The 19,142-nt window shown below is 41.8% G+C and overlaps 2 protein-coding genes across 2 annotated transcripts; both read left to right on the forward strand.

Annotated features, from left to right (window-relative positions):
* The first annotated feature begins 290 nt into the window (after positions 1–290).
* xrcc6 (X-ray repair complementing defective repair in Chinese hamster cells 6) lies at positions 291–12,524 on the forward strand. The gene is made up of 13 exons (XM_062442315.1): positions 291–309; positions 1,494–1,583; positions 7,958–8,070; positions 8,450–8,591; positions 8,724–8,975; positions 9,266–9,452; positions 9,563–9,749; positions 9,849–10,017; positions 10,684–10,845; positions 11,055–11,184; positions 11,431–11,531; positions 11,622–11,738; positions 11,834–12,524. Exons 2-13 carry the CDS (start codon positions 1,511–1,513, stop codon positions 12,031–12,033), a joined length of 1,833 nt encoding a protein of 610 aa, XP_062298299.1. The 5' UTR covers positions 291–309; positions 1,494–1,510; the 3' UTR covers positions 12,034–12,524.
* A 361-nt stretch (positions 12,525–12,885) lies between these two features.
* On the forward strand, positions 12,886–17,991 carry LOC134003519 (GTPase IMAP family member 7-like). Its single transcript, XM_062442747.1, has 7 exons — positions 12,886–13,303; positions 13,759–13,836; positions 14,482–14,532; positions 15,230–15,280; positions 15,384–15,434; positions 15,705–15,755; positions 15,956–17,991. The coding sequence occupies exons 1-7, from the start codon at positions 13,273–13,275 to the stop codon at positions 16,687–16,689; spliced, it is 1,047 nt and encodes a 348-aa protein (XP_062298731.1). The 5' UTR covers positions 12,886–13,272; the 3' UTR covers positions 16,690–17,991.
* Positions 17,992–19,142: the final 1,151 nt, after the last annotated feature.

A 19,142-nucleotide genomic window follows, 5' to 3' on the forward strand; every position in this document is an offset into this window, starting at 1 on the left:
AATGTAAAAGTAAGTGAGAAAACTTAAGATGTAAAGTGACAGCTGAGGTTTGCCGGGTGCCGACAGCTCGTATTGTTATCCTGTTAAAGCAACAATGACATGTGGACCTGTTCTTCCTGTAGAGAGCCTATCTGCAGACGCGTCCCGCCTCCTTCACTGGGATTAGTCAGTATCTTAGATTGACGTACTAGCGTCCAATAGACGATGAGACGTCCCGTACGCCTCCTCAGCGTGCTCCTTTACGTACCTGTACGCGCCCGTCATTGAAACTAGTCTGTTGCTGTGTTGAGTTCAAAGTAGCAACCCTCGGTAAGTGACTGTATGCTTGTACAATGATTTAATACTTTTCCAGGTATTTTCTGCAAAGTACACACAGTTTAGTAGATACAGTTTATGTGCACTATTTGATATTTGCAGTTGGCGGCTTATCAAACCCAAAATACCAGTGATGCTATCAGTGGCTAATTACTAGCTAAGCTAACTTAAGTTGTCTGTCAGAAGTCAAACAGTAATAACATCTTAATTAAACTCCAGTAATGTTTGCAAATGGCTCTGTCTTTTTGCATAATTATTGTTCTCTGATTAAATAAGCACCACTTCTTTATTACGATACTATTGTTAATCTCTGATCAGGTGTGAAATAAAGTTTAGGGAAACAAATGAAGATATTTAGCTGCCGTATTTGCACCACTTATACATATGAAAAGTGTTGGACATCTTAGCAAAAGCTTTAACGCTGTTTCAACTCACTTTCAGATTTGTGAAACCTTTATTTTGCTCATGAAAGCCGAATTCCTCTTTTTTTTTTAAAGGACAATTTCACTGCTTTCCCCCATCCAGACCACATATCCAGATCCAAAACCACTCTATTTAGACCTGTCAAATCTGATAACCAGACTAAATAACCAAGAGACTCATAAACCATCATTGTATCTGTGAAAAAAGGGCAATTTCACCGTTATCCCTCCATCCAGATCACATTAGACAGTATTTGTTTCAATTTTCAGAAACAGAATAAAATGTAGTGGTTTTTGATCTGGACCTTTCATAAGTGTAAGTGGTGAAAAAATGGAGAATCAGCCACAAAACATCATTATTTATGTTTCCCTTCACTTTATACTCAACCTGAATTGGAAGTCGACTGCAGCATCGTTTCTTTGTTCAGTTATTCTCTGAAAGTTTGAAAGGAGCCCAGGAAATTGATAATTCAACTTCAGAGCAATGCAGTATTGACGAGATCCAACACCAGCATTGGCTCTATATCTCAATTCTGATTACGTTCCTTGGGTGTAAATACTCTTCATGCAGGACGACTGTAAACAAAACTTGATGAAAGTTCAGTGCAGCAGTGTTATGTCCTGAACCAGGATACGGTTAACGAGCTCAACCTTAGCCAAAAAAGAACCTCTGTGACTCACATCCATGTAGCACACCGTTGTTTGCATTTAAGGGGTTTCCAAGCTACTTCACTTTCCTGTTTAATCCTTTGCCAGGACCAACAGCAGCACCAATGGCAGAGTGGAACGCCTACTATAGGAATGAAAACGAGGAGGAAGAGCAGGAGGAAGGAGAGGAATCTGGAGGTGAGATGAAAGCTCCCTCATGTCTTCCTCTGAGTGCTGTTAATACATAATTAGCAGATATAATTTATGATTTTGATTTGGTCATTATTCCTCTCCTCTATATTTTTTCCTCCACATTATTATACTTCACTTGGCATTCCTACAGTCAGGCAACTTTGTTCGACAACTTTGATTTGATCACACTTTATAATTAAGTAGCGATGAAGTGCAAAGATTAAATGTGATGTGTAATTAGTAATTCAATTATGTAACAGTGGAGGTTGAATACAATGTACGATGTTAAAGGCAAACTTTTTTATTTTAACTTATTTTCAGGTCCGATTCCAAAACTGATTATTTGTAAGTCAAGGAGGCTGATAACTGATACTTGGAGCCGATATTTAGTTACAGTAAATCTTCAAAATATGTGTAGGAGGATTAGGGTATCGTCACACGACGTTTACTAAAATCTGTGTGTGTGTGTGTGTGTGTGTGTGTGTGTGTGTGTGTGTGTGTGTGTGTGTGTGTGTGTGTGTGTGTGTGTGTGTGTGTGTGTGTGTGTGTGTGTGTGTGTGTGTGTGTGTGTGAGAGAGAGATGCAGGAGACAGAAACTAAACTTGTGATACAGGGTTGAGTTTTGTAACTATGAAAGGCTCTTCTTACCAACTAATGTTGCTGAGTGAATTTTATACCAGCATAAGTTGGACTGTGTCCGAAAGAGTTGTAGCTGCGTCAGAAGAGAGCATGCATCACTAAAAGGGACATTTTTTTAAAATCGGCTAGGCAATAAAAACATGCCCATCCCCATAATATGAAAAATGACGAATGTCTTAATTGATAATCAGTTTGGTCGACAGTCAGTTGCTCCATAATATATATTATATAATATGTTATGTTTGTGGTACACTATCATTACTTATAAAACTACTACAATACTACTGTTACTTTTGGCTACTAAAACCAATGCTCCTGCTGCCATTAAGACCACTGCTGTGGCTACTATGACATCTCTTGAAGTTGCTTACTGACAGCTCACAGATTCAATTCAGTAGATATTTTTATGCATTTTTTTAATTTACATGTCACACAGAGGATAAAAACATGGGATTATTCATCCACAGCTGCAGAGCAGCAACAGCAGCACATGGCCCTGAGCATCCTGCCAAAGAACCTCCTCATCAGTGGCTTCATGCGACTTTGTGTAGAACTAGTAGCTGATACCACAGAATCCATAGCTGTGCTTTTTTCAGCTGGACCAGCTCGATGTATTTCAGCTTCTGTAGTAGCTAAGGCTTCAAGGTTTGAGAAAGCTGTGACTTGACCCTCTGTGGCTTCATCAGCTGCAGTGACCGGACCTTTGTCAGCCAAAATTGCGTCATATGGGTCGGTCTCAGGAAGGGCTGTTAAAGCAGCGTCTTGAGAGGCAGTAGAGTCTGTGGCTTCATCAGTTGCAGTGACCGGACCTTTTTCAGCCGAAACAGTGTCATATGGGTCGGTCTCGGGAGGGCCTGTTGAAGCAGCGTCTTGAGAGGCAGTAGAGTCTGTGGCTTCATCAGCTGCAGTGACTGGACCTTTTTCAGCCGAAACAGTGTCATATGGGTCGGTCTCGGGAGGGCCTGTTGAAGCAGCATCTTGAGAGGCAGTAGAGTCTGTGGCTTCATCAGCTGCAGTGACTGGACCTTTTTCAGCCGAAACAGTGTCATATGGGTCGGTCTCGGGAGGGCCTGTTGAAGCAGCGTCTTGAGAGGCAGTAGAGTCTGTGGCTTGATCAGCTGCAGTGACTGGACCTTTTACAGCCGAAACAGCGTCATATGGCTCAGGAGGGGCTGATGAAGCAGCGTCTTGAGAGGCAATAGAGTCTGTGGCTTCATCAGCTGCAGTGACCGGACCTCTTTCAGCCGAAACAGCGTCATATGGGTCGGTCTCAGGAGGGGCTGATGAAGCAGCATCTTGAGAGGCAGTGGAGTCTGTGGCTTCATCAGCTACAGTGACCGGACCTCTTTCAGCCGAAACAGCGTCATATGGGTCGGTCTCAGGAGGGGCTAATGAAGCGGCATCTTGAGAGGCAGTAGAGTCTGTGGCTTCATCAGCTGCAGTGACCGGACCTTTTTCAGCCGAAACAGCATCATATGGGTCGGTCTCAGGAGGGGCTGATGAAGCAGCATCTTGAGAGGCAATAGAGTCTGTGGCTTCATCAGCTGCAGTGACCGGACCTCTTTCAGCCGAAACAGCGTCATATGGGTAGGTCTCAGGAGGGGCTGATGAAGCAGCATCTTGAGAGGCAGTGGAGTCTGTGGCTTCATCAGCTGCAGTGACCGGACCTTTTTCAGCAGAAACAGCATCGTATGGGTCGGTCTCAGGAGGGACTGTTGAATCAGTGTCTTGAGAGGCAGTGGAGTCTGTGGCTTCATCAACTGCAGGGACCGGACCTTTTTCAGCCGAAACAGCGACATATGGCTCAGGAGGGGCTGATGAAGCAGCGTCTTGAGAGGCAATAGAGTCTGTGGCTTCATCAGCTGCAGTGACCGGACCTCTTTCAGCCGAAACAGCGTCATATGGGTCGGTCTCAGGAGGGCCTGTTGAAGCAGCATCTTGAGAGGCAGTAGAGTCTGTGGCTTCATCAGCTGCAGGGACCAGACCTTTTTCAGCCGAAACAGCGTCATATGGGCCGGTCTCAGGAGGGGCTGATGAAGCAGCGTCTTGAGAGGCAGTGCAGTCTGTGGCTTCATCAGCTGCAGGGGCCGAAACAGCGTCATATGGCTCAGGAGGGGCTGATGAAGCAGCGTCTTGAGAGGCAGTGGAGTCTGTGGCTTCATCAGCTGCAGTGAGCGGACCTTTTTCAGCCGAAACAGCGTCATATGAGGCGGTCTCAGGAGGGCCTGTTGAAGCAGCAACTTGAGAGGCAGTAGAGTCTGTGGCTTCATCAGCTGCAGGGACCAGACCTTTTTCAGCCAAAACAGCGTCATATGGGTCGGTTTCAGGAGGGGCTGATGAAGCAGCTTCTTGAGAGGCAGTGGAGTCTGTGGCTTCATCAGCTGCAGTGACCAAACCTTTTTCAGCCGAAACAGCGTCATATGGGTCGGTCTCAGGAGGGCCTGTTGAAGCAGCGTCTTGAGAGGCAGTAGAGTCTGCGGCTTCATCAGCTACAGTGACCGGACCTTTGTCAGCTGAATTATCATACTGGTCCGGTACAGGTGCATCTGATGGTTTCTCTGTGGAGGCAGGTGTCATGGCTGCTTCCTCAGCAGCATCAGAGTCTTTGTCTTTTGTCTCTTGACGACTGATAACAGGTGAGGTCGTTTCACTGGAAGACGCATGACAACAAAGGATTTAGCGAATGGATCCTTCAATCAATTTAACATCCATCTATCTCGTACAGTTTGTATCTAACATCACATTTCATCTACAAACTGTATTAACCCAACCACGTGATCACTCACTGAGAACTGGTGTCATCAGTGTCAGCCTCTTTGCTCATGTCTACGAAGCGGTGACTAAGTGCTTCGCTTGGGGAGATTCTTTGTTGAGGAGTCAGACGCATCATCTTTTTAAGTAGGTGAACAAACGCCAACTTCTCCTGGATCGTCTCCGTCTCTGGATACAGCTGCATTTGGAAACAAAATCAATGGTCGTTCAGATTAATTTGATTCTTTACCTCCAGAGTGTTGCTGTTAATTCAGTGTGTATTTGTACCACTTACCATCATGAGGTGTTCCAAGCTGCTAAACCTGCAGCTGGCTCCGTTGCTTTGAGGCGGGAATCCAGTCATATCCTTATGCTCATCAACAGTCTAAATCAACAGAGAATGTAGTGAGGTACGTTTTCAGAATTTCTACAATATAAGTGGAACAATATCCAACCTGCTTTAAGTGCTGCAGGCCATGCTTTCATACCTTTAACCTCCATGCTGGTTTTCTGGAGTTCTGGGTCTGGCTGAAGTATAGCCGTGTGTAGGTCCCGTCGTCAAGGATCTGGTCCTCCGGCTGGCCCAGGGTCTCCACCATACTTTTCATCTGGAGAAAGAATATATAAAATCACATCAGCCAACAAGATCCACCATATTTCTGTTTGTGCTTGGACAAATTAGGTGCATTAGATTACACACCAGGTAATAGAGGCAGCGCTGTGGGAAAGGGATGCTGGTGAGGTAAAGGGTGGCCAGAACGATACCAACAGACCACATGTCTGCAGCCTCTGTTATGGGAAGACCAAGGATTACTTCCGGAGATCTGAGGGAGGAAGGAGAGAAGAACATTTTAGAAAATGTTACGAACAGTTTCTGCACAGTTTGACATGTTGTAAGGTTACATATTAATATTTCAGTCTAATTCAACGTGAATCTGTAAATCTGTAACTCACCTGTAAGCAATATTCTGCAGAGTTATACCACGTTCGACTTCAGAAGCCTTGACAGCAGAACTGAAGTCGATCAGTTTGACTTGGAACGGGGTGGCTTTGTGGTTCACGACCATGATGTTATGTGGTGTGATGTTTGTGTGAATCACACCGGCACTCTTTAAAGCTCCAAGGGCAGAGACCATCTGCAGGGACAGAAGAAGAAATTAAGATGCCACAGTTGAAAATCTACAAGGTTCTGAATGTGTTTTTCCAAATGCTGGTGCAATGATGCATAAATATAATTGATCTTTCATAGAATGGTCAGAGCCACATACCTGTTCTGTGATTGGTCTAATTTGCTGAAGAGAGAGAGGGTTGCCACGTCTCTCTCTCAGCAGCTCATGGAGTGTCTTATCTAGCATTTCGAAGACAAGACATGTTTTCTCCATGTGCACAAAACTGTCGTGAAAGTGGACAATGTTGAGCGGATCGATCCCCCGGATGACTTTCAACATGGCCAGCTAGAGAGAAGAAAGGAGACGTTAGACGGGTGATTCAGCTAACATTTAAGGATACATATTAAATGAAATGTGCTGCTCAAAGAATCAGATGACCCACCTCTTTGCTGGTCTCCTGGGAGTCATTGGTCCTCTTGTTCAGTATCTTTACGGCCACAGCAACATTGGTGCGAAGGTCTTTGCACCGAGCCACTCTGCTGAATACTCCGTCGAATGTAAAGTGCTGGAGCTGATATTGGCTCCATTTGCTGAACAGCAGATCTTTAGGTTGCAGCCCTTTGTCAAAAGGTGCTTCAAAACATGGAGAGAAAATATAAGTTAGTACATCACAAACATACAACTGATGATTTCTAGACCATTTAAATGAGGAGCCTTCACAAAGATTAATAGATTAGTTAAGAGCATCAAACTGAATACAAATGATCAAAACTAACTGTAATCACATTATCAATATATGTCAATACTAAGTTATGTCCTTTCTGCAGTTTTTACTGAATTGTACATTTTTGTAAAGATAAAATTTCTCTTTTGACATTAAGCAACATGTGTCCTGCTCCTTTTTAAATTTACACCTCACTATGAAATTTTTTCCAACTAACATCATTTAATTTTGAACCTCATCACAAAAAAACAACTGAAAAATAGATGTGACACCATATTTCAATACATAAAGTAGTATCATGACTTTTTTCAGTGTATAATGTGTGAGAACATTTTGGTGTGTTTAGTCTCTCTCACCTATTTTCTTCTCCTCTCCTGTTGAGGTCGCTGGTGACAGTTTTCTGGATCGGATTCTACGTCTTCCCATTTTTTTATTTTTGGCAGATTTTGCTAATTGAAAGCAAGTATAGCGAAAACTAACTCTTGGGTTGTACTTTCGTGTCTCCTGTGCGAACAGATGATACCGAATGACAATCTGGCTGCAGATTTAGAAGCTTCAGTCCTATGATGTCAATCTGTAGAAGGACTGTCATATTCCGGAATGTTATGATGAAAAAAAAATCGATTTTAAGTGAAAACAATGAAGAGCAAAGATAAATACAGACAGACTGATGCATAAAGAGGATTTTTAGATCGATAGATACTTTATTAATCCCAAAGGAAGGAAGAATGCAGCTTCCTGTTAAAGAATCAATGAAATACTGACTGGAAGAAAAGTCTCTCCCCTCTCCTCCCTATCGTGCCATACATACAAATAAATAAGTAAAAACATTTAGCCTTGCTTCAGCTCAGGTCATGATTATTACCATCATCAATTACATTTTCAGGGTTTTTTTCTAGTAACTAATAATAAGTAACTTATTCTTTAGTCTTTAGAGTGTTAGAAAATAGTTTAAAAAAAAGAAAAAAGGCCCATCTTGGCCCAAGGCCCAAGGCTTGTGAGAGTTTAGTTATTGTCCAAATCAGTTAAATATTACATAGGTTACTAACATGTTAGCATATATGATATTAGTTATATTATATGATATTATTTTTAAAAAGTAAGACTTTAGGCTTAAAGATTCAGCAAAAACAAATCAGGCTGTTTGTGTTTGTCAGGTGATTACAAGAGCACCGGGAGAGACAGTTTGGTGTTCTTGGTGGATGCCTCCAAGGAAATGTTCGTCAAAGGAGAAGATGGACAGCCGTCTAACTTTGATATGACCATGCAGGTAAGCCGGCCAGTTGTTTTTGTCTTCTCTGTGTAGTGCTGATCATGTTTATGTATCAGCCTCCATCATCCATAATAAATAAGCTCCTGCACAGATCAACACAATCTAGAAATGTTTGGATTTGAATTTGGTCACGATGTAGATGTGTATTTAGGAGTTGCAAAAATGTGCTTTATTTATTGTTATAAATCATACTGTAAATCCAAAAAAATAAAATGTGTTTGTGGAAAGGTTGGATTGTGTTGCTGAATCGTACATATGTTAAGCATAACCTGTTGTAAATAACAATATTATAGAATCACATCATTTTGTCAATTTTTTCACAGATATGCACCTTTTTAATTTTTCAGTCTCGTGATACTAAGCATCTCTTTCTTAGGTTGTGCGCAGTGTGTACTCCAGTAAGATCATCAGTAGTTACAGGGACTTGGTGGCTCTGGTGTTTTATGGTACAGAGCAGAGCAAGAACCCCAGAAACTCCTTCAAGCACGTCTACGTGTACCACAACCTCGATGAACCTGGTGAGATGCTACATACCTCAAACTTCATCCATTATTCTGCTCATGCTTCAAATGTGTCTGGATAAAACGTTGCTTATTGTTGTGTTATCTCACCTGTCTTTTCTCTTCTGTCTTCGTCTTTTCTTTCCACAGGTGCAAAGAGAGTGCAGGATGTGGACGCCCTACGCGGGGGAAAAGGCGCCACGCTCGCGGCAGAGACAATGGGCAGCGGGGAGACGTCGTTGGGTGACGCCCTGTGGTGCTGCGCCAACCTCTACAGCGACATCAAGCTACGCCTATCACACAAGCGGCTAATGATCTTCACCTGCAGGGACGACCCACATGGAGGCGACAGCACGAAGGACCGGCAGGCTCGCACCAAGGCCAGCGACCTCAAAGAGACGGGTGGGTCAGAAGCAAAAGCCGCTCACCCTTTTTTTTTTTAATGAAAACCTGTAGTCGTGCTCTGTATTAGAGCTTCCTTTGGAGACTTTGCTATTTGCCTGACACCTACAGTACACATAAATCCTATGAGTTACAAACAGTACATTTCACTTTATAACATTGATCACAGTCCAATTGTAAGACATAGGCTGATAATACAGGTGTAACTTTACTGTAAAAACTTTGCATTGCCACTTTAAAATACGTTTAACATGCAGGCGACCTCACTTAGCTCGTTCCTCCTCTCTCAGGTGTCGTCATAGATTTAATGCACCTGATGAAACCAGGCGGCTTCGACGTCTCGCTCTTCTTTTGCGACATCGTGAATCCGCCGGAGGATGAGAGTGAGTTGGGGCTGCAGCTGGAGCCTTGTGACAAACTGGAGGACCTCCAGAAGAGGGTTCGGGCCAGAGAGCAGAAGAAGAGAGCAATGGCCAGGTAGCAATACATGATAATTACATACACCATCACTCTCCCTCTGACTGTGGTTCATATTTAGGTCTTTTTAACCACTTCTCTCTCAACCTGCCCTCTCTGCCATCTTTTAGGCTTAATCTGTGTCTTGGTGAGGGCATGAACATAGCAGTGGGAATGTATGCAAGTGCTGTTACTGCTCGGAAACCAGCTCCAATCAGACTGTACAGAGAAACCAACGAGCCAGTCCGCAGCAAAACCCGCACCTTCCACACCCAGACTGGCAGCCTGCTACTGCCCAGCGACATAAAGAAAGCCCAGGTAAGAGTAGACAGAATGAAGCGCCTTTTACTTATCACTTAAGTGCATTTTGTGAAAGATTACGCTCATTAACTGCACTGTTTGTTGTGTCTGCTGTAGACGTATGGTAAGAAACAGATCGTGATGGAGCGAGACGAGGTGGACGCCATCAAGAAGTTTGAAGATCCTGGATTTTTCCTGATTGGATTCAAACCCATGGAGAAGCTCAAACTGCACCATCACATCCGGCCCGCTGTCTTCATCTACCCCGAGGAGGACGAAGTGAAAGGTAACACTGCGTCTGTGTTGTCTGATTGAGTTCAAAACTAATGAGGTGACATCTAAAAACCACAGAAGCCAGTATGGACGTTTCCACATTGCAGGGGGTTGAATTTATAATTGATGGAAAGCCTTCTGAAAAACAATTCTGGTGGGTTTTATCATACCAAAAGTGTTCTTGATGGGGTTGAAAAGCCTCTGAATAGGACCATTATGGGACACAAGAACATTTCACCTCTTTATTATTATGGCAGGAAATGTTATACGTGTGACTTATCGTGTTACATGAATAAACATTTTGAAAACTTGATTAAATGTGTTCAAAATATGTAATTAATTCACTGTGAGATTTGCAGCTGTAGGAAGAAACCGCCACTATATTATTAGCAGAGCACATGAGTGATATGAGATAATTACAGCTGAAATGATTAGTCAGTTAATCAATTAGTCTGTTTATAGTAAAATAACTTAATCGATCATTAAAGTCATTTTTTAAGCAAAACAACCAAACATTCTTCATTTTCCAGCCTCTCAGTGTTGAGAATTTTAATACATTACTTTAATATATGCTATTTATTTGACAGTGTCATCAAGATTGTGTTACATCATCAGCCCAGTGGGGACTTCAGCCTCTCACTTCTCTGAGCTACAGTATGTTCTGTGTTTTCCACCTCAGGCAGCGCGTGTCTGTTCTCTGCCCTGCTGACCAAGTGCAGCGAGAAGAACGTGTTCGCTCTGTGCCGCTGCACCTCCCGCAGAAACTACCCTCCTCGATTCGTCGCCCTGGTGCCTCAGAGAGAGCACGTCGACGAGGGGAAAGTGCAGATTACGCCGCCAGGTAATACACTGCTGAGCTCGGCGGGGAGATGCGATGCGTTTAATTAAGTCCCAGACCTCACAGGTGAAGCCGACTTTAAAGTTGAGTTCCTCTCTGCAATGACTGCAGCTGTATTTGACTACACTAGCTTCTCACTTTACAGGAGTAAGCTATACAGGAAACAACACTCAACACTTTAGATCATTGCAGTGTACTCTTACCCATATCAGGTTTCAACGCCATCTACCTGCCCTATGCTGACGACTTGAGGACTATGGACCCCCCCCAGTTCCCAAGTGCGTCACAAATGCAGGTGGACAAGATGAAGGAGATTGTCACCAAGCTCCGATTCAAATACAGGTAGTTGCACATGACATATGTACACAGTATAAAGACACCACAACAACCATCTTTATAGGTTCTAATGGTCTTTTAGAAGAATGCCAATTTTTTTATGTAGATTTTAGTTTATAAATGTCTAAAAAAAAAAAACCTTAAGAAAGAGTTTTGTTTTGCCACTTTTTTTTGACACCATATTTACACATTTATTAATAATAAATGGATAAGATAATTCAGCTGTTTTTCCTTCCTTGTAATGAATTGCAGGAGTGATGCTTTTGAGAATCCGGTCATCCAGCAGCATTACAGGAACTTGGAGGCCTTGGCTCTGGATATGATGGCTCCAGAAGACATAGAAGACCTCATCAGTAAGATGCAGACAAACATGCAGCCAGATATCCTGATAACCGTTGCCTGTTCTCTATCTTATACTTTCTGTATCCGTCTGTCTCTGTCAGTGCCAAAGGTGGACCAGATTAACAACCGCCTGGGTCCCCTGACTGACGAGTTTAAAGATCTGGTCTACCCTCCCGGCTACAACCCAGAGAACAAACCAGCTGCCAAACGCAAAACAGGTCAGCGCTGCAGTCATCACTGAAACTAAGCAAGACCGTGTTTGCTTGTTGGTGCAGAAATTTTAAATTTGGTCATTTTGTGTACGAAATTACAGATGATGCTGGAGGCAGGGCGGAGAAGAAGGCCAAAGTGGAGCTGCCAGAAGACGAGCTGAGGGCCCACGTGCAGAACGGCACCCTGGGAAAGCTGACCGTGCCTGTGCTGAAGGACGCCTGTAAGCAGTTTGGGGTTCGGACCACCGGCACTAAGAAGCAGGAGCTGATAGATGCTCTGATTGCCCAACTGGCACCGTGAGGCTTCAGATATCTGACTCGCTGTGCCTTCATCAGACTGGTTTCACATCAGCGCTTCTGTGTTCACACTTCCTGGTGTAGAAATGTGTCCAGCTGCTTTAGCATGAACACACTCCTGGTAGATTTAAAAGCTGTTTTAAAAAGCAGGGAGCCAAATGATTGCTCAGGGGGGATCCTGGGGTTGTTTTAAACTCACTATGTATAGATTTGGGACGAGCAGCCACTGTATTCAGTGTGCAGAAGATAAAGTTTACTGTTCTGCTTGATTAAATGAAACCTGCTGATTTACTCCCTTTTTGCAAGGCTGCAGTCTTTGTTTAATCTCTTACATTGATCATGTTTTGAATGGCTGGTTTATGTTGGTTATGAGAGTTGTAAAAGAAGTCTGATTGTATTGTAATACAGTGTACTGTAAACATGATCATAAAAGTACCGTAACCAAGAATGACATTTTTTTGATAATCATTTTGCATTAATAAAAAAAAGCTTTTTATAGCCCTTCACTTGCTCCTACATCTGTTTTCACCATACTAACTACATAAGTCACTATACTGTACATGTTAAGCAGCATTTCCAGTTCTTCTAGGTGTGTCCTTCTAAATTAAGACTGCAGGATTATCAGCATACCAGGATCTTCTCGCTGCATTGTTATTGCCACCCAGTACAATAAAATAGAGCAATGTTCCTGCTGAGGGCAGGCCTGTGCAAGCAAATGCAGGAAGAAGGAATCACACACACACACACACACAAACAATATGACCACACGTCAGCTACGTCATGTTTTGACCAACTTAAAGTAGATGGCATTCCTGGGGGAATAAATCTGACTACACAGCAGGTAATGGAGCTTTAACAACATTTTTCTATTGTTATGGGGGTAAAAGAGATTATCTAACTATTTTATACTATTTGGATCTACCTAATGTGTGTGTTTTCTGTTTTGATCGTTTCTTAAAACTTGGCTTCATATTGAAAACAACTCCTGACTGGAAGTGGGCAGGCTTATTTCTCAAGTCTGGTTTATCTGTTGTGAAAATCTTGGAAAGCAGTTGTGTTTTGTTGCTGAGTGTGTTCCAAGTTTTAATTTGTGCAATCACGTTAACATTGCAAAACAGCAAGGCGAGTCAACCCACGTGGACTTTTAACTTTCACAGCTTTTGTATTGAAAGCTCTGAGCAGGAGTGCGGTCACATTTTCTCCTTACCTTGACGCAGACCGGGGGTCTGTCAGCTGCAGAGAAATGGAGTGTAAATGTGACCCTGATGATGCAGGTGAGAGAATTTTAATAATTCATCAAACATGCCTTCAAAAACATTATTATCATGTAGCACTTATTTAAACTTTAACTCTAATAATGCAGTTTTGTTTAGCCTATATGGTCACAAAAACTAAGACACTATTAGATTTGTGGAGTATAAAACATGAACTACAGTATAATGTCAAATTAGCAGCAGAATCTCTTTCATTTCTAGTCTAGTTTTTAAAATACCCATGTCAAAAATCTGTCATATTGCTCAATTTGATTCAGTTTTAGAAAATAGTTTGATTGAATTTAAAAATGAATGCAAACCTGCACACATACAACACAAATTCAAATTCAATGACAGCAGCTTTCCTGGAATTTCATTCTTCATGCTATATTTAGGTGAAAGGTGAGCCTTAAGTTAAGTTGTGATCAACACTGTAATACTAATATCATGCTTTACTTCCTTTCATCTCTCTTCAGTCTGGTGGCTGAACACCAACAGCACCCAGATGGGAGCTTTCACCGTGGTGGGATATCTCCTCTACAGATTCTCACAGAGTCAGTCACTCAACAACATGAACATTTACTGATTTATTTATAAAGACGAAAAGATTCTCTGTCATATAAGCCTCATTGATTCTCTGATCGATTGACGTATCCTTTACAGAGATAGTGAGGCAAGAAACTAGAAAGAACAGAAACTGTGAGACTGGATATATTTGCTACAATCTAAGTTAAAATGCTCAATTTTTAACTTAACTTTAACCCATTCAAAGCATAAACAGACTTATAATTATTGATTTACTGATGAAATATATATATCTAATTTAAATTTAAAGTCCCCTGTTTTTTTCCTTACCTCAGTGCAGGAGAAACCCTTCAACCAAACATAGTTTTATGTATGAATTATTTATGAATACACACTTGAGGAAAGCAAAAGGTATTTTAGTCAGTAGTCTTTGTCCTGACTGCAGCAACCCAGAGTTAAAATTTCAAAGGGGCTAGTTTAAATTTAGCATTCATGTTATTAAAATATATACATTTTCTGGTGGTTTCACTCAGGTATTGATTTACTGAAATCCGTCGTGTCAGGAAAGTTTGCACTTTGAATGTCTTCTAACCAGCAGATTTACTTAAATTAAAACAGAAAAAGCCAATCAACTTGTCAGCCACAAAACTGATAGCACTGTGTTTTTTCTGCAGCCCTCCCTGTTCTGATCCGATGGCCGATTCGTCTCTTCTGCTCTTTAACTGGTGAGGTTACTTAGGGTCAGGTGTCACAGATCAGAGGTCACTTTGTGCTGCCTGTATTGGCTATTTAGGACTGATTTTAAAGGACACATTGACAGTTTTTAGAGTGTGTTCAGTTGCCCTTATGAACACTTAAAAATAGATTTTTCTTGCTGCAATCATTCCTCCTGTTTTGACCAATAGACATCTATTTTTAAATGTGCTTTCATTGTAAGTGACCTGGGTCAAAATCCACAGACCTGTTTCTTTACAATCATACGTTTAAATGTTCACCTGAAGTAACATGACAGCTTCAGTCACCTAAATTAGTGAAATCAAGTGGAAATCTTCAAAAAGTAGTCTTTTTAGTGCATAATTCATTCTTTTTGTAACAATCCTTCCATTGTAGCTCAACAGGAAAACACTGTCCAACATAAAAGGAAAAGATTGTAACTTTTGTCCCCCATTGCAATGAAAGTGCATTATAAAGGGGTCTTAAAATAGTCCATATGAACAGGAGGAATGATTACAGCAAACAAAACCTGTTCAAAGTTCATCTGATTATAGTTTTTAGACAGACATGAAAAACTGTGAATACGCCCTTTAACTGACACCACCCAAAACTATAAACTACTATGAAATAAGGAAAATGATCTTCCTATTTGTATATAATGTGAAATAAAATCACCAGAAATGTAACATGTTGTGTTTTTGGCCTCAGGTTTGTCAGCTCTTTGGGGCTGGGTGAGCCATCTAGTGGGAACCCTCCGTGGTATGAAATACATCCCTAATTTCACACCAGCAAATCAAATGTCACCAAAAAAAAATCCAAAAAAGGCATTTCCTGACTTTTCTATGCATGGCTTGTGTTTCAGGAATCCAGAGCCTGTGCAAATGGCTGTCTCAAATTTGGCGGTTTATCGTAGGTAAGCACACTTCCTCCTTTTTTGTAGGGTTTTGTTTACTCTTCTCAGTGTGCTGCAAATTGGCTTTTTAGGAGAGGGTAAACAGGTCAGGAGAAGTTGGCATTTTGAAATGGTACGTTTGGGTAATCAGAGGAAGTGACTCAGAAGTTCAAACACATGTTCAGACACATGACAGCAATTTAGTATCTGAAGGAATCAGTGTAACTGTAGTGATAGGTCTACATGATAATTATTGGCTTAACAGTTGACCTTTAATCACTCCTCCATCAGGATTTATTTCAAAGTGCAAATGGTTGGTTGCTGCCATCAAAGCCATCACAGGTCAGTTCATTTATCTCTTCATTTTCTCAGTTCTCTGCTATTTCCAGTTTCTGTCCAATTAAATGTGTTTAAACAAGAGAATCCTCCCATGCTAGCATCCCACCTCATCTATCACTCATCCATTTAAAAGTCTTTTAATTCAAAGAAGCAGGAGCAAAGTGCTTTATTATTTATCTAATTTAAACATGTCACCTCTGCAGGATCAACCAGTGACGGACCTTTGGAGACAGATCAGAGCAGCAGCAGCGGTCCAATGAAACCTGGCCTGAGATTGATCCTCCTGGGGCCCGCCGGTGGAGGACGGACCTCCCTGGCAGACACTTTGTTGGGCTGCATTGCAGCGCCAACTGTGGAACCCCTGATGGAGAGTACCAGGAGAAGTACAGTAGTGAACAGTAGAGAGGTTGCAGTGATTGACACCCCAGATCTTTTGGGGACATCGCTGGGAGACGATAAGAGAGCTAAAGAAGCTCTGAGGAGCCTTCAGCTTGCTGGTCCCGGACCAAACGCCTTCCTGCTGGTGATCCGGGCGCCAGGCTGCAGCATGGAGATTGACCAGGATGCCGCTCAGGCAATCCGAGCCACCCTGGAACTGTTTGGAGATGGAGTCTTGGGATATATCATCCCTGTGCTCACACATGCAGACCGTCTGGGTCAAAGGCATACTGTAGAGAAACTGCTGGATGTTGACGCTGGGGGTCTGAAAAAGGCTGTGTCTCTATGCGGCCAGAGGCCTGAGGTGGTGGACAGCAGGTCAGATCGGCCCCCAGAGGTGCAGAGCGTGATCCGCAGGGAGCTGGTGGGACGTGTGGTGGAGATGAAGGAACTGATGGGGCATTTCGTCCACGAGCTGCAGAAAAGGGAGGACTGCGTCAGGGAGGAGCTGCTGGCTGACATGGCCTCTGCACTGGCTGGAAAACTGGGACATATGTAAATAAGAGAGGGACAAGAAACAGTGATGTTGGTGATTGCTCAACTGGGGAACAAAGCTTTGTCCCCAATTAGAAAAAAATGCTGATTTTTAGGTCAGTGGTTAAGGTTAGGGGTTAAGATAAGTCTCCAGGAAATGAATTTAAGTCTATGTAATGTCCCCAAAGGTGACCACGGTCAACTTGTGAGTGTGTATGTGTGTGTGTGTGTGTGTGTGTTTGGGTGAAAGAACTGCTGGATCAGTGAAAAAAGAAGGAAACAGGATTCATTCAAGTGTTAAACATGCAATTTTGAGTTTAAGTGCAAGGGTGCTTCTCTGCCTGAGGTATTTTTGTCACTCTGCTCGGTTCCCACTGTCCAATGAATTTTCTACTGCTGTCCACATCTTGGTTTTCAACATGCCACAGATGCTTTTGGTTAGATATCATGGTCACACACACTTAATTATCCTATTTTGAAGTGTTGTAATTCTCTGACCTCTGTGTATTCTTTTGTATTGGTCTGTGCCTGCTCCAGTGTTCAGCCCTCCCCACTTCTTCTTTTTCATAATTAATTTAACCCATATCAAACTTTAAAGAGGATCAGGGGAAATGAACTGAAGTCATATTGGGACTAAGGTTAAGCAATAAACGAAATCTATGTTTGTATTGTGTGTAAAAAGAATCTGAAACAGCATTTAAGCTAATTATTTACCAATTGTAAAATAAAATCTATTTTTAATTCGCTAACTTTTAATTTGCAAAGTTGTGGTAACTCGCATTTTGAAGTAGACAAATCTTAATGGCGTGGAGTAGACAGGCCATGTGATTAACGAGAGACCGTTTTACAACCAGTTCAGACCTTCAATAGAACTGTGAGGTTTTTTGAGGGCATGATGATCTATACATTTCAGCACAGGATAAAGTAACATCTACTAGTCTGACGTTGTGAAGCTAAGCCTGACCTCTGACCTCTGACCTGGGAAAGAGAGAAACTGGAACTAAAGAAAACCATCACCCCAAAATTGAAATGCAGTCATATAAGCTTATCTGGGAGTGTTCATGGACCCTCCAGGAGGAGCTGGAGGACATTGTTTGCACTACTCTGCTCGCTCTTTTGCCACGGATGGAAAAGTGGATGGGCGGATGGATGAAAGGAGTCTTTGTAATTACACACTAAGAGTTTCAACCCTTAAACAAATGACTGTTTACATCTCAAAAATCATTTGAAATCTTGAGTATAATAAGAGATTCGTGGACCCACAAATGTAAAATCTAATATTTACCTCATTATCTTCAAGAGTTTCCACTGTCACTGTTGGATAGCCTGTTACTGTTCCACAAAATAAATCTGAGGAAATGAGACAACAGGAAATTATATGTTGTGTTAGACTTTTGAACCCACAATAATATTATTTAGCAGTTGGAAAAGCTTGACCCTCCCTCTCTGCACTAAAACCCAACACCAGCATGTTAAAGTTTATTTAATTAGAGGGACGCTTTCAAAAAAGATACATTTTCTGTGGCTGAACACACATTAGCAGTGGTTGCAATACACTACCAAGGAAAAGCGTTTATACATGTATCTACATGTCAGTGGACATATCCTGTGATGAAATATAACTCAGATTATGTGAAAGTGTGGAACTAATTAATAACAAACTTTACAGTTGTTTGCAGTTTTGCTTTCATAATGACTTTCATTCAGTCTTCTTTGAATGCAGTTGGGGAAAAAATAACACAGGTATCCAGTATTAGCAATATATCATATTTGCTACATTTGATCCTGTATTAGTAGCTATGTTTAGAAAGTTGTAAACAGTGCTCTTGTTGGCTAAGGGGTTTATTTAATCAGTGTTAGCATGTTTCTGATCACTTTAGCATATAATACACTTGCATCTTTTTGGCTACCTGGAGGCAGCAGAAACAAGCTATGAACACAACACCTCATAGAGTTGACATGACAAACGTGTTAGAAAACAATTTCCGTACATATCCAGTAGAAAATGAACAACATTCAAATTTATTTGGAGTTATATTTTTGTCCAAATGTAGGTCCTAAATTCACAATTCTCTCAGCTCTGTTTTTGGTCTCCACAACAGCTCGTGAGGTATGTCAAGTTAGTTCTTTAGGTGCTAATTGCTCTAGCTAGATGCTAACACTGGTCTGTCTGTTATTTGGTGGTGGTAAGAAGCACATTTTTGGAGGGGATTTTTTTACACTAAAGGCGGTTTTCATATTCATCTGCTGAAAGTGGAAAATTTCTCTGTGCTCACTGAAAATCTGATTTTAAGGCTTGGGTCTAGTAGCATGATTTATGACATCACAACTAGTTTAAAAGCCAATCTTGGTCCAATATTCAACTTACACAACTGTGATGTGGAAACTTAAAGCCTCCAGTGCACAAACACTGAGAATTGACTTTACAATGAAATAGGAATCATCTTGTATCCAACAGTTAAATTTCTGAAATGAAAG

This window comes from Scomber scombrus, chromosome 21, assembly GCF_963691925.1.
Source record: "Scomber scombrus chromosome 21, fScoSco1.1, whole genome shotgun sequence".
Taxonomy (NCBI): Eukaryota; Metazoa; Chordata; class Actinopteri; order Scombriformes; family Scombridae; genus Scomber; species Scomber scombrus.

What these genes read in the sequence shown, in the direction of transcription:
- xrcc6 (XM_062442315.1), top strand. Translation starts at nt 1,511, where the DNA reads ATGGCAGAGTGGAACGCCTACTATAGGAATGAAAACGAGGAGGAAGAG. An exon ending in AAGAAGAGAGCAATGGCCAG is followed by an intron (nt 9,453 to 9,562) that starts GTAGCAATACAT and finishes GCCATCTTTTAG; the next exon opens with GCTTAATCTGTGTCTTGGTG. An exon ending in AGCTGCCAAACGCAAAACAG is followed by an intron (nt 11,739 to 11,833) that starts GTCAGCGCTGCA and finishes ACGAAATTACAG; the next exon opens with ATGATGCTGGAGGCAGGGCG.
- LOC134003519 (XM_062442747.1), top strand. Translation starts at nt 13,273, where the DNA reads ATGGAGTGTAAATGTGACCCTGATGATGCAG. An exon ending in TCTCTTCTGCTCTTTAACTG is followed by an intron (nt 14,533 to 15,229) that starts GTGAGGTTACTT and finishes TTTTGGCCTCAG; the next exon opens with GTTTGTCAGCTCTTTGGGGC. An exon ending in TGCCATCAAAGCCATCACAG is followed by an intron (nt 15,756 to 15,955) that starts GTCAGTTCATTT and finishes TCACCTCTGCAG; the next exon opens with GATCAACCAGTGACGGACCT.